The 14,838-nt window shown below is 43.6% G+C and overlaps 1 protein-coding gene across 1 annotated transcript; it reads left to right on the top strand.

The window, feature by feature from the left end:
- The first annotated feature begins 11,385 nt into the window (after nt 1–11,385).
- LOC134640738 (olfactory receptor 4B13-like) lies at nt 11,386–12,363 on the top strand. The gene has a single exon (XM_063492639.1). It carries the CDS (start codon nt 11,434–11,436, stop codon nt 12,361–12,363), a length of 930 nt encoding a protein of 309 aa, XP_063348709.1. The 5' UTR covers nt 11,386–11,433.
- The last annotated feature ends 2,475 nt before the right edge of the window (nt 12,364–14,838 follow it).

A 14,838-nucleotide genomic window follows, 5' to 3' on the forward strand; every position in this document is an offset into this window, starting at 1 on the left:
AAGGGGCCCGTTCAGCCGTCATCAGTTTCTGCTGGAGGGTCCAAGGAACTGCTTCAGCACCACCAGATCCTCCATCTATGGTTTCCACACCGTCACCTGGCCCTGCCTCATCTGGTCCTGCCTCGCCTGGTCCTGCGGCTGCCACGCCATTGTCAGGTACATGTCCTGTTCGGACGGCACGTATTGCATAGCCGTCTCATCCATGTTTGCCTCGTCAACATTGCCGGACACTTTCCAAGCAGTTGGCTGGACATCATTGTTGTTGTCGGCCTGAACTCTGTCGCCGCTGCCATCCGCACGGCCGGCCCCCCTTTTCCCCTTGGCTCCTGTGCTGTCGGCCTCTGGGTCGACCCCCTGAGCTATCTGTGAACTGTTGCCTGAGCTCCTGCGTTTCTTGTGGATTTTTTGTTTTGGACTCAGTCCCTCCGTCCTGGTCGCCCACCGCCCGCCATTGTTCCTCCTGTATCCGAGGTCTGACTAACGAACAAACTCTCCTTTCCAGCACCCTGGCATAGACTTTCCCAGAGAGGCTGAGGAGTGTGAACACCCCTATAGAACACATCCACCACCACAGTCGGCCATTCAAGTCTGCAGCTCACCACCTGCGCTATACACAGTACAGGTAGAGCACAGCTTTCCCGTCCTGAGTCGCCTGATGGTTTGCCAGAATCACTTCAAGGCAGTCCAAAAGTCTTTTTCCATGGCCTCTCTGACCTTCTCCTACACCCAAGTTTTTGCTTCAGCCACTGCCCAAGCCATGTTCGGTTTGGCCTGTCAGTACCTATCAGCTGCATCTAAAGTCCCACAGGCTAAGCCCGGCTGGATTTCTTCTTCAGCCTGGTGGCTCCTTTCACCTCTGGTGTCCACCATTCGTTACCACCATGTCAGAGACCAACCGCCTTGTAGTGTAGAGCTCAGTGTAGCAGCTTCGGCAATGGAGATGCTCAACATGGTCCATTCCGACTCAGTGTCCCCTGTCTCATTAGGAATGCTCTTAAAGCTCTGCTGAAGGTGTGCGTTAAAGAGCTCACGAACCAGGGTCTGTGCTTGGTGTTCCCAGTGCTATACATTTAAGTACACCAGGTCTCTCCAGCATCCTCCCCCGGCATCTGATTCAACTCACCACCAGGTGGTGATCAGCCCCTCTCTTCCACCAAGTGTCCAGAATTTATCGTAATACGATTACAAAATCAATCATTGACCTGCGGCCTAGGATGTCTGTCAGGTTTATATTGTGGATTGTCATTTATGCTTAGAAATATTTACTCATATATGCTTAGTTTTATAATTGATTGCATAATGATAGGATGTCTGATCCTTAGCAGTCTGCAAAGGAGAGAGGTCATACCTTCTCTTACTGATTTATGGTATAGGAGGACACCTACTCTGTATCTGTTTAAGTATAAGTGCCTGTTGTTTAGGTGGACCGCTGGGGAGTCTTCACAGGGTCACATTTTGACCCCCCTCTCTCTCTCTCACACACACACACACACACACACACACACGCACACACGCGCGCGCACACATGCCTATATGTACACACAGACAAGGTACTCTTTGTTTACATGTATGCCTATGCAAGACGTCATATGTTAATGAACTTATGCATCTTCATGTAACCACAATAAAGAGCAGTGTTACGAGGGAGCAGACGAGAGCGACTGGGGTGAGCGACAGGAACATGCTTGTCACAGTTCTCTCCCTCGTGCATGAGATCAAAGAGCTCTGCTTGGTGTTCAATGCTTTTTGCTGTTGTAGTAGAATTGTCTCATTCCAGTGGTGGGTCTGTGCTAGACAGACCCGTCAATGTCCCAGTGCCCTGTGCACTTATGGACACCCTTATGTTCGAACATAGTGTTCGTTATGGACAAACTGTGGTTTGCACAGTCCAGTAACTAAAAACCCCTTGGGTTCAGATCCAGGATGCTGTTCCTCCCAATCGAGCCCCTCCAGGTCTCACTCTCCCTGAAAATCTCACAGTAGGAGAACAGTCCCCAGGTGGAGTACCCTCAAGCACCCCAGGGACCCCAAGAAGGCTGGGTACTCTGAACTGTTGCTCGGTGCATATGCGAGGAAAACAGTTAGGACCAGTTCCCCAACCCACAGGGAACAAACCTTCTCATCCACAGGGAGAAACCCTGCAAGCCGAGGGGATACTAGGATACCCACCACAGCTCGCCCCCTCTCACCAAGGGCAATTCCAGACTGAGACAGAGTCCAGTGTCACAGTCTGGCTACAAAGCAGACTGTTGAGTGAGGAAGAGGACCCAAGTGCAGACACGCAAGAACAAAACTTAATCTTAACAGAAAACAAGCTGTTCATTAAGCCTGACAAAATAAATACAAACTAAGGGCATGGATGAAACTGAACAATAACCTAAACTTGGTGGACTAAAATTAAAACATGAAAAAAACTTTAAACATGGAGACCTAGCATGGATACATAGAAAGACCTGGAAACATGACGTGAACCTAGCAGACGACCTGATGATGAATGACTGGAAACAGACTAAATGCACACATGAGGTGATCAGGGGAAGTGGAAACACGTGGGGAAAAAGCTGATATGAATGAACCTTTTGTGAGTGTGGACGCTTCCTCTCTTTGCTCTTTAATGCTTTGCTTCTTTTATTGATTTTTATGCTGATTTTTTCCCTTTTTTTCCGTATGAGCTTACCTGCGATAGCTTTTGGACACTTATAGATCATTTAGACTAAAGTGTTCTTAACAGAAACAGCAACATTTTTATAGTTACCTTATCTTCAGCGCTCCGTGTGTCTGTGGCCTATACACAGCTGAAGCCTGATTACTGCGTCTGGGCACCGAACAGCCTCAATAGCCTGGAAAGGTGCTAACCGCTAGGCTAACTAGCAACAAGATGCCTCCCCTCTCCACAGATGACTACCACAAACTCCTGCAGAAGATTGCAGTACTGGAGACAAAAATTCATCGCTTAGAAGTAAACGTGGAGGTAAATGGACTGTGTGGAAATGAAACAACCTTGCCTTTGATTCAAAACAATGGCGATGAGCAAGCTAGTACACAGCTAAGGAGCACAGATAACATGACCAAGAAAGTAGACTCTGTGCATTATTATAAATCATCAAGCGATAATCCCCCCTCGGACTGTCTTGGTGCAAAACCAAGACATAAATCATGTCTCCTGGAAGGGGGAGGACGTATCACAGGCAGAGCACAGCGAGCTGAAATCTCTGAAACCGACTGGCCTTCACTTCCTACGAGACAGAGAAGCTCTTCTACCCCTGTATACGGGAGGAAACAGGACTGGACAACCGTGAATAGGAAGGTTAACAACAAACCTCCAAAACAACTGAATGTGAAACTGCAGAACAGATTTGCTCCACTATCAAAGGACCCTGGATCTATATCGGACAACCATCCATCTAAAAGTAGTGAAGTAAGGTCTGAAAATCTGTTGAAAAGTAAAAGGCCACAGGGAAAGCTAAAGGCTAGGCCTGAAACTCTGATTGTGGGTGACTCTGCCGTAAAGGATGTACAAAGGATGTGCGGTAAGAACACTAAAGTCCTCTGCTTTCCTAAGGATATGGTCAACAACCTGAAGGAGAGAATTCTTCAGATTGCAGATGAATATCCAACTGTGACAAACATTATTTTGCATACAGGGTCAAACGATGTGTCCAAACAACAGTCGGAGGTTCTGAAACGGGACTTTACTGGATTATTAAATACTGTAAACTCTCTGAATGCAGCTGTATTCATCAGTGGGCCTGTACCGCCCGTCAGAGGAGGAGACGAGAGATTCAGCAGGTTGTTAGCACTGAATAAATGGCTCATATCAGCATGTACTGACCACTCAGTGCATTTTATCAACAACTTTAATATTTTCTGGGAACGCAGGCATCTGTTTAAAGCAAATGGATTTAATTTTAACAAGTCAGGGGTGAAACTGTTCACCTCCAACTTGTTTTATTTCATACATCATCCATCTGTGCTTGGTGCCAAGGCTGAGATAAACGAGGAGTTATCTCATATAGAGGAACAAACAGTACTCCAAGAACAGACAAAGCCCAGCAGAAACCTTGAGGAGGAGCTCCATCTGCCCCCACCCGGGAAGAGCCTCAGAAAGGAGAGACATCTGAGGCAAGAAGAGGGGTCCCTACTCGCCTCCAACTCTCTCAACAACACCAACGACCAGGACCAGGGACCACAACCTTCCTCAGTCCCCCAAACCCCTGACAGGCCATCACCCTCCTCTCCCTCCCTTTCTCCCTCCTCCCCACACCTGAAATTCACTGAGGAGATGATGGAGCGGGTCAATGCTGGGCTCAGATCTACCCCCCGGCCCAATCCCTTTTTGTCCCCCATTAACCCCCCACCAGAGCAGCCAAAGGTTCGCCATCGAGCCCTGCCCTCAACAGAACAATCAAAGTTACACTGCCCAGCCTCGCCCCCCTTAGTTCCTCCTTACCACCTTCATGCTCTGTCTCCACAGTCTGATGTGTGGAGGGTCCCGGCTGCGAGGATTATGACAGTGGTGACTTTTCCCAGGAGAAGCTGGGACCCTGTTTACTAGAAGGTTTTAAAATTTCTGTACTTTTAGGTGACAGAAGGAGACGTGTGGCCTGGTCAAAACACAAAGAGCTGCACTCTAAAAGATCTTTAAATATAGTAAACATAGCTTGTGTGCCACAGACTGCTCCCAAACACGAGGGGGCAAATAATACCTCTAAAACACTTAAGTTGGCTTTATTAAACGTGAGATCTTTAGCTGGGAAAACATTTTTAATTAATGATTTAATCACTGAGCACAGCCTTGATTTTATGTTTTTAACTGAAACTTGGTTGGACCAAAGTAACAGTGGAGCTGTTCTCATCGAGACGACCCCTCCTAACTACAGTTTTATCAGTGAGGCCAGGGTGAGCAGGAGAGGAGGAGGGGTTGCTGTCTTATTTAATGAATCATCTCAATGTAAGCAGCTATCTCCTGGAAGTTTTCAGTCTTTTGAATATGTGGCTTTACAGCTGAAGGCCCCATTCAAAGTTGTGTTTCTTAATGTTTACAGGCCTCCCAAATACTGCACAGACTTTTTTAATGACCTCAGTGAACTGCTGTCTGTGATATGTGTTGATTTCGACTGTGTAATTATTGTTGGGGATTTTAACATCCATGTGGACAACCCTCAGGACAAAGGGACTAAAGACCTGAGTAACACTCTGGGCAACTTTGGGCTGACTCAGCATGTAACAGAGGCCACACATAATAGAGGACACACTCTTGACCTACTGATCTCCAAGGGCCTGAGCATTTCAAAGGTTACTGTGTCTGATGTGGGCCTGTCTGATCATTACTGTGTTTTCTTTGAAAGTAAAATTTCAGCCCACACAAATATATCAACAGCAGTGATCACAAAACGGTGTATAACTGAACACAGTAGTGAGATCTTTAACCAGGTCTTCCCATTAACACCTGACCTGTCCAGAGGTTCAGTCAATGAGCTCGTCACTAGCTTCAATGCTAAAATGTTAAATGTAATGGACACTATTGCTCCCATTAAGGTGAAGGTTATCTCTGGAAGGAAAAAGTCTCCATGGAGAAACTCCACACTGGTGAAAAATGCAAAAAGAGAGTGTAGGAAAGCTGAGCGCAGATGGAGAAAAACAAACCTCCAGGTTCATTATGACATCTATAAAGAGAAACTTCACAATTATAATTTACAACTGAGGAGTGCAAGGAGGTCCTACTTCCCTGATATCATCACCAAAAACAGTCATAACGCTCGGGTCTTATTTTCTACAGTTGACAGACTAACAAACCCTCCTGTGTCAGTGGCAGCTGAACTTCATTCGACCATGGCCTGCAATGACTTTGCCAAATTCTTCACAGAAAAAATCCAAAAGATTAGACAAGCAATTGGTACATCAACAGCAGATCCAGGATATGTACTGTGTCCACCGAAAAACTGTTTAAACACCATCAAACAGTTCCACCCTATTAACAGCAAAGACCTGGAGGACATCTTAGGTCAACTGAACTCCTCCTCTTGCTGTTTAGATGTCCTGCCAACAAGTTTTTTCAAAAAGGTCTCAAAGACTTTAGAGTCAGACCTGTTACAGATCGTAAACTTTTCTTTAATGTCAGGTGTGTTTCCAGAATCACTAAAAACTGCTGTAATTAAACCTATACTGAAAAAGGACAATCTTGACAAGACACAAATGAACAACTACAGGCCGATCTCAAACCTCCCATTTTTAAGTAAGATCATTGAAAAAGCAGTTTCTCAACAGCTCAATTACTTCTTAACACAGAATAACTGCTATGATGCCTTCCAGTCAGGTTTTAGACAGAACCACAGCACTGAAACCGCTCTGACCAAAGTGTTTAATGACATATGTCTGAATACAGACAGTGGAAAAATGTCAGTCTTAGTTTTACTGGATCTCAGTGCAGCATTTGATACAGTTGACCACAACATATTACTCAAACGACTGGAGAACTGGGCAGGTCTTTCAGGAACTGTACTAAACTGGTTCAAAACATACTTAGAAAGCAGGAAATACTTTGTATCAATAGGTAACTTCACATCTGAGCAGACAAGTATCACATGTGGAGTTCCCCAAGGTTCCATCTTGGGACCCCTTCTGTTTAACATTTACATGCTCCCACTGGCACAGATTATAAAGAACAACAAAATAAACTATCATAGCTACGCAGATGACACACAAATATATATCACAATGTCACCAGGAGACCGAGGCCCTGTACAGGCTCTTGGTAAATGCATTGAGGAAATTAATGACTGGTTGTGCCACAATTTTCTCCAGTTAAACAAAAACAAAACTGAAGTAATAGTCTTTGGTGCCAAAGAAAAACGATTACAGGTCACCAGAGAACTTCAATCTATACACCTAAAAACCACAAACCAGGCGAGAAATTTGGGTGTAGTGATGGATGCAGACCTAAACTTAGAAAAACACATTAAGACAATAACAAAATCAGCTTACTATCACCTCAAGAATATTTCAAGGATAAAAGATCTGATGTCTCAACCGGACCTGGAAAAACTAGTCCATGCATTCATCTTTAGCAGGCTTGATTACTGTAACAGCATCTTTACAGGTCTACCTAAAAAATCAGTCAGACAACTACAGCTCATTCAGAACTCTGCTGCTCGAGTCCTCACTAAGACCAAAAAATTGGACCACATCAGTCCAGCTCTGAGGTCTTTACACTGGCTGCCTGTCCGTCAGAGGATAGACTTTAAAGTTCTGATGCTGGTCTATAAAGCTCTGAATGGTTTAGGACCAAAATATATCAGTGACCTCCTGACCCAGTATGAACCTTCCAGATCCCTCAGGTCATCTGGATCTGGATTTTTATCAGTTCCCAGAGTCAGAACCAAACACGGAGAAGCTGCATTCAGCTTTTATGCTCCATATATCTGGAACAAACTCCCAGAGAGCCTCAGATCAGCTGAAACACTCAGTTTATTTAAATCCAGGTTGAAGACTCACCTATTCTCAGCTGCATTTGAATAAAACACCAAATCCACACTTTTAAGCTTAAATTTCTAAACTTAAATTTTAACTACTGATTTTATCTACTGTTCTGATTTTATCTACTGTTTTTTTTTAATCAATTCTAATCATGCTTTTTATTTGTTTTTGTTTTTAATGTCCCTGTAAAGCACTTTGAATCACCCTGTTGTTGAATTGTGCTATATAAATAAACTTGCCTTGCCTTGCCTAATGTCACAGGAGGAGAGTAAAACTAAACACATGGATCGCAGAAGTACAATACCTCTTCAAAATAAAACAGGAAACTTAATGAGATGAGCTTGACAACATAAGATGCACAGACGTGACACACATGAAGGCAAAGGAAACTTAAACACTGGGGTTGAAGACCCAAGGGGATCTGAAAGATAAACTACAACAAGGCAACCTAGGCAAAACAGAAATGAACTTAGAAAACCTAGAGGACTTAAACATAAACTAAAACTCAACACGTTGGGTTACAAGACACAGGATCATGACTTCCAGCTCCTCTCCAGGAGATTGGTTCCAGAGACCAAGCGATGTGTTGATGTGACCCCGACCTCTAAACCTCATGCACTAACTCAGACTCCATCCCCACCAGAGAGTTGACATTCCATGTACCAATTGCTAGTCTTGGTAGCCAGGGATCCATCCGCCAGGGCCTCTGTTCCTGGCCACCGCCCGACACACATTGCACCTCACCACTATGGCACCTCCTGCGGCTGTTGGGTCTACAGGAGGATGGGCCCAGGTCCCCTTATTCGAACTGTGCCTGGCCGCCCCCCATGAATCGCTCTTTGTCTGGTCCCTCACCCAGGACCAATTTGCCATGGGAGACCCTGCCAGGGGGCAGATGCCCCCAGACAACATATCCCCTGGGATCCCTGGGACACACAAACCCCTCCACCACAATAAGGTAGCAATTCATGAAGGGAAAGAAAAGACTTATGAAGTAAATTTCTAGATCACAGCTGTTGGGTGATGGTTAATCCACCAATACTTTTTTTCTTAGAATCCAGCTTCGAACCATAGCCATAATACTTTCTTTCAGATATCCTATGTGCTCACTAAAAAGAGCAGAGGAAGGATGTTGTTTTTGATGCTCTGTCCACAGACCCCTCTGGAGATGCCTGAACTTGTCAGAGGCTGAAAGGCTGATATGTGGGAAATGGACCCAAAAGTAGACTCAAGGCACAACTGACAATTACAGTGCTTTATTGAGCACAGGAAAGCAAAACTGGAAATGTGGAAAATGTAGCGGGAGTCTCTGATGTGGGGATTACTGAAAGAGAGGGAGAGGGTAATTAATTCCTTAATTAGTTAGGAGCAATGTCTTACTTTGCAGGCAAAAATAGTGTCTGGTTGAGAAGCAGGATGAGACAGATGGTTAATCCCATCCTTTATTTCCAGAGATCCAGAGTGAAGCGATGGGCAGGAGGGCAGGCAGGTGAGGCAGACACGGCCGAAGCGTGTAGCCTGAGTAGACAGGGTTGCCAACTGTCTTGTTTTAGCGGGACATAAAGCTACCTTAAATGTCCCGTATATTGACGTTTACCTGCACTGTCTTGACTGCAGTTGTATCAGACGCACACCAGATGTGATGTAATATGTGATTCATAAAAATAAGGTGCCATTTGGTCTGCATAGCACAACAAACTGGGTAAGTGAAGTCTGTATTTACAGTATTTTATTACAGTATATAATTTTTCTTTTTTGCTTGCTTTTAAAAGGAAATGCCTGTGTGATTTCTGTTATCATTTACTGTATTTTTCAATAATGTTTTAGATGAGGAATTGATTAAATTGAATACCACCATCAGCACAGCTGAGTGTGCATTGAGCGTCTGGCATGCCAAAGTCTCCCTTATTTGATAGTTAGTAGTTAGTAAGCCCATGAGGTGATGAGTGATTGCAGATGAACAGCGAAGCAAGTTGCAGGTGAGTTCAGTACTGTTCCAGGAAAAACAAACTGGGCACACAAGAACACCACAGTTAGAATATGACGAGGCCATGCACAACCCCCCCGACCCTGAAGAGAACTGAACACCAGTAGGGATGGGTATCGTTTAGGTTTTATCCGATACCAGTACCAAACTGGTACTTTTGAAACGGTGCCGGTGCTTAAACGGTGCTCGAACCGGTGCTTAAAGAATCAAGAACACAAACTTTGTCCTAAAACCTCTCATGTTTAGCTGTTTTTTGTAAAAAGATAACAATGTTAGCCTTTTCTTCAGCTATAGGGCATATATGGTATCACTCTTGGCTGGAAGCAGTGCTTAATCAATGGAAAAAAAAACCCACCAACTTTGTCCAAAAACCTCTCATGTTTAGCTGTTTTCCACTTTTTCTTTGGTCATTTTAGCCTTTTTGGCCAGGGTGAAGGGAGTATCTGCCATCAAACAAGAAGACAGCCGCATGTAACTACGACGGTGTTTGCTAGTTCACCTTACATGCATTAATTTAATAACGTGGTTAGCCTACTCAACGTAAATTACACACGAACAACATTAAGCTACTCACGCAGAGAAGAACGGCTGCTGCTGCCATCATCATCCGTCATCATTTCTGCTACACTGGCAGGGCTAGGGGCCACGACTCTACTCTTCGGGTTCTTGGAGGATGTTGCTAACTCCGGGTCCGATAACAGGCACCACACCCGCAGTAGATGTGCTCGGTGTGAGGTCTTACAGCAAGCTATCAAATACGGTGCATTTCTCGGCTTTTAAAAAAACGCTATGCGTCGCCAGGTGTTTCATCAGATTCGAGGAGTTACCTCCTTTGCACAGTATCACCTTAAAGCACTTGTTGCAGGCTGCTGAGTTTGCATCTTTTGCTGTGAAGTACAGCCAGACTTTTGACCACTTCCTGGGCCCACCTACTAGTACTTGCAAAGGTAAAATGATTGGCTAGAATCCAAAGTGTATGACATATCAGTAAAAAAAAAAAGCACCGAAATAAAGCACCGAAATGTGCGCTGCTTTTCGGTCTGGTTACTACCATTTATGTCAGAACCGGTGCCATAATGGCACCGGATACCGGTACCCATCCCTAAACACCAGAGGCCACTCGCCCTGAGGATAACTATGTGTCATCCCCAGAAGAAGGAAGAGGGAGGCACACGGTGGAGCCTACATAGCCAAAGGTCAAGAGGCCCAAAGGACCAGAGCCAGTGGGCAACTGGCAGTGGTGGGTCATCCCGGTATGAGCAGGACAGGGCCATTATTCCTCAGATCCTCCAGAACAGCCTAGCACCGGGCTCACAAAAGTATGAGAATGGGAATAGCAACACTATCTTCAGTGCCACTGTGTGAAGTTTTGGGTATTCTCCCGTAACTTTAATCTGAAGGATACAATAGGTTGGGATGTGAATAGAGCATTTTACTTCTACATACATTTCCTTGATGTTGTAAGTTTGTGGTTAATTTAATACTCTCAGTAAAATAAATAGCAAAGAACAATCCACTAGGCCTACATTTATCTCTCCCCCCCTGTCTTCCTCCAGGTACCAGCACTGGCAGGAACTGTGCTGCTGTGGGATAGATGAAATACAGTTAATTTGAGGTTGAATATTTACCAGATTTAGAGTAAAAAAACTTCTGAACTAATCTCTCTCTCTCTCTCTCTCTCTCTCTCTCTCCCTCTCTATAGGAAGGTTTATAAGAAGCTGAAGCAGTGTTTCAGCTCAGTGGGGACAGGGCAACGGGACATTTTGTTAGTTATTTCTAAACTAAACCTTTAATTGACTTTGTTATGTTCTTTCCCTGATAATGAATTGCTTTAGCATTATAACACTCACTCATCCTCCGGTGAGCTTAATGTGTAAGGTGCATGTGGTGTCAGTGCAGTCCAGTTTCAAGAAAAGGTAAATTATTTATTGATGTGAACTAATCAATTGTTCTAAATCCAAAGAACAATCATGATGAACACCACACAGGTCTCCTTTTTCACCCTTGCTGGCTATTTTGACACAGGACATGTAACTAACTTGTGCTTCATTGTTATTCTTGCTTTATATATTTTCATTGTAGGTTCCAATGTCCTGCTGATTGTGGTTATCTGTGTGAACAGAAGCTTACATGAACCTATGTACATGTTTCTGTGCAGCCTGTTTGTGAATGAGCTGTATGGTAGTACAGGGCTGTTTCCGTTCCTCCTGCTTCAGATCCTCTCTGATGTTCACACTGTTTCTGCTCCTCTGTGCTTCCTGCAGATTTTCTGTGTACATTCATATGGGGCTGTAGAATATTTAAATTTAGCCATCATGTCTTACGACAGGTACCTTGCTATCTGCTGTCCTCTGCAATACAACACACATATGACATCAAAAAAAATCGGCATACTTATAGCTGTAACGTGGTTCTATCCTTGTTTTGCAATGGTTGTCTTGCTATCTTTAACTTCACCTTTGCAGTTCTGTGGAAACACAATTTACAAAGTATACTGTGACACACACTCTGTTGTGAAGTTGGCATGCTCAGACACCACTGTGATCAACTTGTATGGCCTCCTTGCTACTTTTAGCACAATCTTTGGTGCTTTGCTTTTCATTCTTTACACCTACATGAAGATTCTGCTGGTTTGTTTTTCTGGTTCTGATCAGACGAGACAGAAAGCTGTCAGTACCTGCACGCCTCACCTGGCTTCCATATTGAACTTTTCCTTTGGAGCGAGCTTTGAAATTTTACAGAGCAGATTTAATATGAAAAATGTGCCAAACATGCTGCGCATATTTTTATCATTATATTTTCTTACATGCCAGCCGCTCTTCAATCCTGTGATGTACGGCCTGAAAATGACCAAAATCCGCAACATCTGGAAAAGTCTGATAACAAACACACACCTCTGAAATAAAGTTGCGCATCATTGCCCTTAATTATTGACCATTTTTAAGCCTATATGTGTATGGTGACATTTAGACATTTAGGTATACATTTTCCACCAGGCTCTCAGACTTGAATTACATTCCCCTACTGTAAATGTTAGAGGATGATCTCACATGTAGGAAAACCTTTACCTATATATCTCATGGGAAGAGTAGTTGCCAATAAAGTGATGATTTTGCCTAAAATAAACAAGTTTTTTAACTGGTCACAAATAACCCTTGTATTGCTTGGTTTACATGACTAGATTCAAACTTTTGGAAGTTTTAAGAAAAAATAAACTGTTACGGATAAATATAAAAACTCTGCAAAAGCCCAAACACAATGGTGATCTTTTTATTACTACATTTTATCTCATGCAATAGATTGTCATATATTTCAAAATGGACCTCCTAGGTCCCTTGGCTGGACCTAGAAAAATATCTAATCTCGCACTCATCAGCTCCAGTATTAAGCATCATGACTGCTTTCAAAGCCTTCACATAAACACCTCTTACAGCCCGGTTTGAATTTTTAAAAAGAACGTCACTTCTTTATTTATCCCATGTCAACTAAAACCCATTTGGAACAATCCAGAAATTTGCTTCGAAAAGAAAATACTATGTTTCTTTTTGTCATTCATGAGAAAGTGATTAAAAAAAAATGTATAAAATACTGTGGAAACTTTATTTCAGCTTATATCAAAATATTTAATCAGAAACAGTAAATTTACTGAATATAATCAAATCCATCACGCAACTGAATCTAGAAATACCTACGTGGGGAACAGAATTTCCAAAATTCAGTATCTCCAAATTGTGATAAAAATGTATGTTATTGTTGTTTGTTATACTCAAACATATACATCTACTGAACAGACAACTCTGCTGAGAACTACATGCATCCTATATGGTCCTGTATGGCTGTACAGAGGTTCTGAGGTTATGTCCGACAATATTTTTACGGACCGGCCTTTAAGGTGTCACAGATAAATACAACAAAATAAAACCAGTGCCGGTACCGAAAAAAGAAGATTTATTCTTCTTTTAACATTAAAAATGATTAAAAAATAACGCTAAAAGCTGATAAAAACCCTGAAAACCACAAATTTCACACCCGAGCCTCAACTCTCCCGGCCCGATACCAAATGACTCACAGACCGGTACCGGTCCCTCCAGTCATGTTTTCTGTCCTAGTCCTGCCTCTGTAGAAATCACTCGTCTCCATGATTGTTTACTTTTTCATCTCTGTGTCAGTGTGCGTTTCCGTGCTGCGGGTACCATTCATCCTCCCGTAGCGTCAGCTCCAAAGTCCACCCCTCTGCCACCTGCCTCACTCGTTGTTTTGTGCTTATTCTAATTGCTTCCGTAGATTGTGCGGCTCCATCTTGCTGCCGATCACCCATCCTCTCCTCTCCTCTTTCCTGCTCGCCTCCACCGCTGCCACCAGCCCTGCCAGCAGTGATACACTCTGTCTTCTGGTGGACAGAAATTATTTTTTGAGTGGCACAAATCACTTATTTGGCATCTTATTGTGACACCTGATTGTTCTGTAGTTCTGAATGGTTGTACCAAAAACGCCTAAGGCTGTATTATTAGGTAAATAGTTATACAGTGACTTGCAAAAGTATTCGGCCCCCTTGAACTTTTCCACATTGTTTCACATTACAGCCACAAACATGAATCAGTTTTATTGGAATTCCACGTGAAAGACCAATACAAAGTGGTGTACACGTGAGAAGTGGAACGAAAATCATACATGATTCCAAACATGTTTTACAAATAAACAACTGAAAAGTGGGGTGTGCGTAATTATTCCGCCCCCTGAGTCAATACTTTGCAGAACCACCTTTTGCTGCAATTACAGCTGCCAGTCTTTTAGGGTATGTTTCTACCAGCTTTGCACATCTAGAGACTGAAATCCTTGCCCATTCTTCTTTGCAAAACAGCTCCACAACTGCTCTGTGATGGCCTCAGAGGTTGTCTAAGAGAATATTGGGAGCAACAAGACCATGAAGTCCAAAGAACACACCAGACAGGTCAGGGATAAAGTTATTGAGAAATTTAAAGCAGGCTTAGGCTACAAAAAAATTTCCCAAGCCTTGAACATCCCACGGAGCACTGTTCAAGCCATTCAGAAATGGAAGGAGTATGGCACAACTGTAAACCTACCAAGACAAGGCCGTCCACCTAAACTCACAGGCCGAACAAGGAGAGCACTGATCAGAAATGCAGCCAAGAGGCCCATGGTGACTCTGGACGAGCTGCAGAGATCTACAGCTCAGGTGGGGGAATCTGTCCATAGGACAACTATTAGTCGTGCACTGCACAAAGTTGGCCTTTATGGAAGAGTGGCAAGAAGAAAGCCATTGTTAACAGAAAACCATAAGAAGTCCCATTTGCAGTTTGCCACAAGCCATGTGGGGGACACAGCAAACATGTGGAAGAAGGTGCTCTGGTCAG

The sequence above is a fragment of the Pelmatolapia mariae genome, linkage group LG14 (genome assembly GCF_036321145.2).
Source record: "Pelmatolapia mariae isolate MD_Pm_ZW linkage group LG14, Pm_UMD_F_2, whole genome shotgun sequence".
NCBI classification, from domain to species: domain Eukaryota; kingdom Metazoa; phylum Chordata; class Actinopteri; order Cichliformes; family Cichlidae; genus Pelmatolapia; species Pelmatolapia mariae.

Excerpts from the sequence above, each read along its gene's own strand:
- LOC134640738 (XM_063492639.1), top strand. The coding sequence starts at position 11,434 with ATGATGAACACCACACAGGTCTCCTTTTTCACCCTTGCTGGCTATTTT.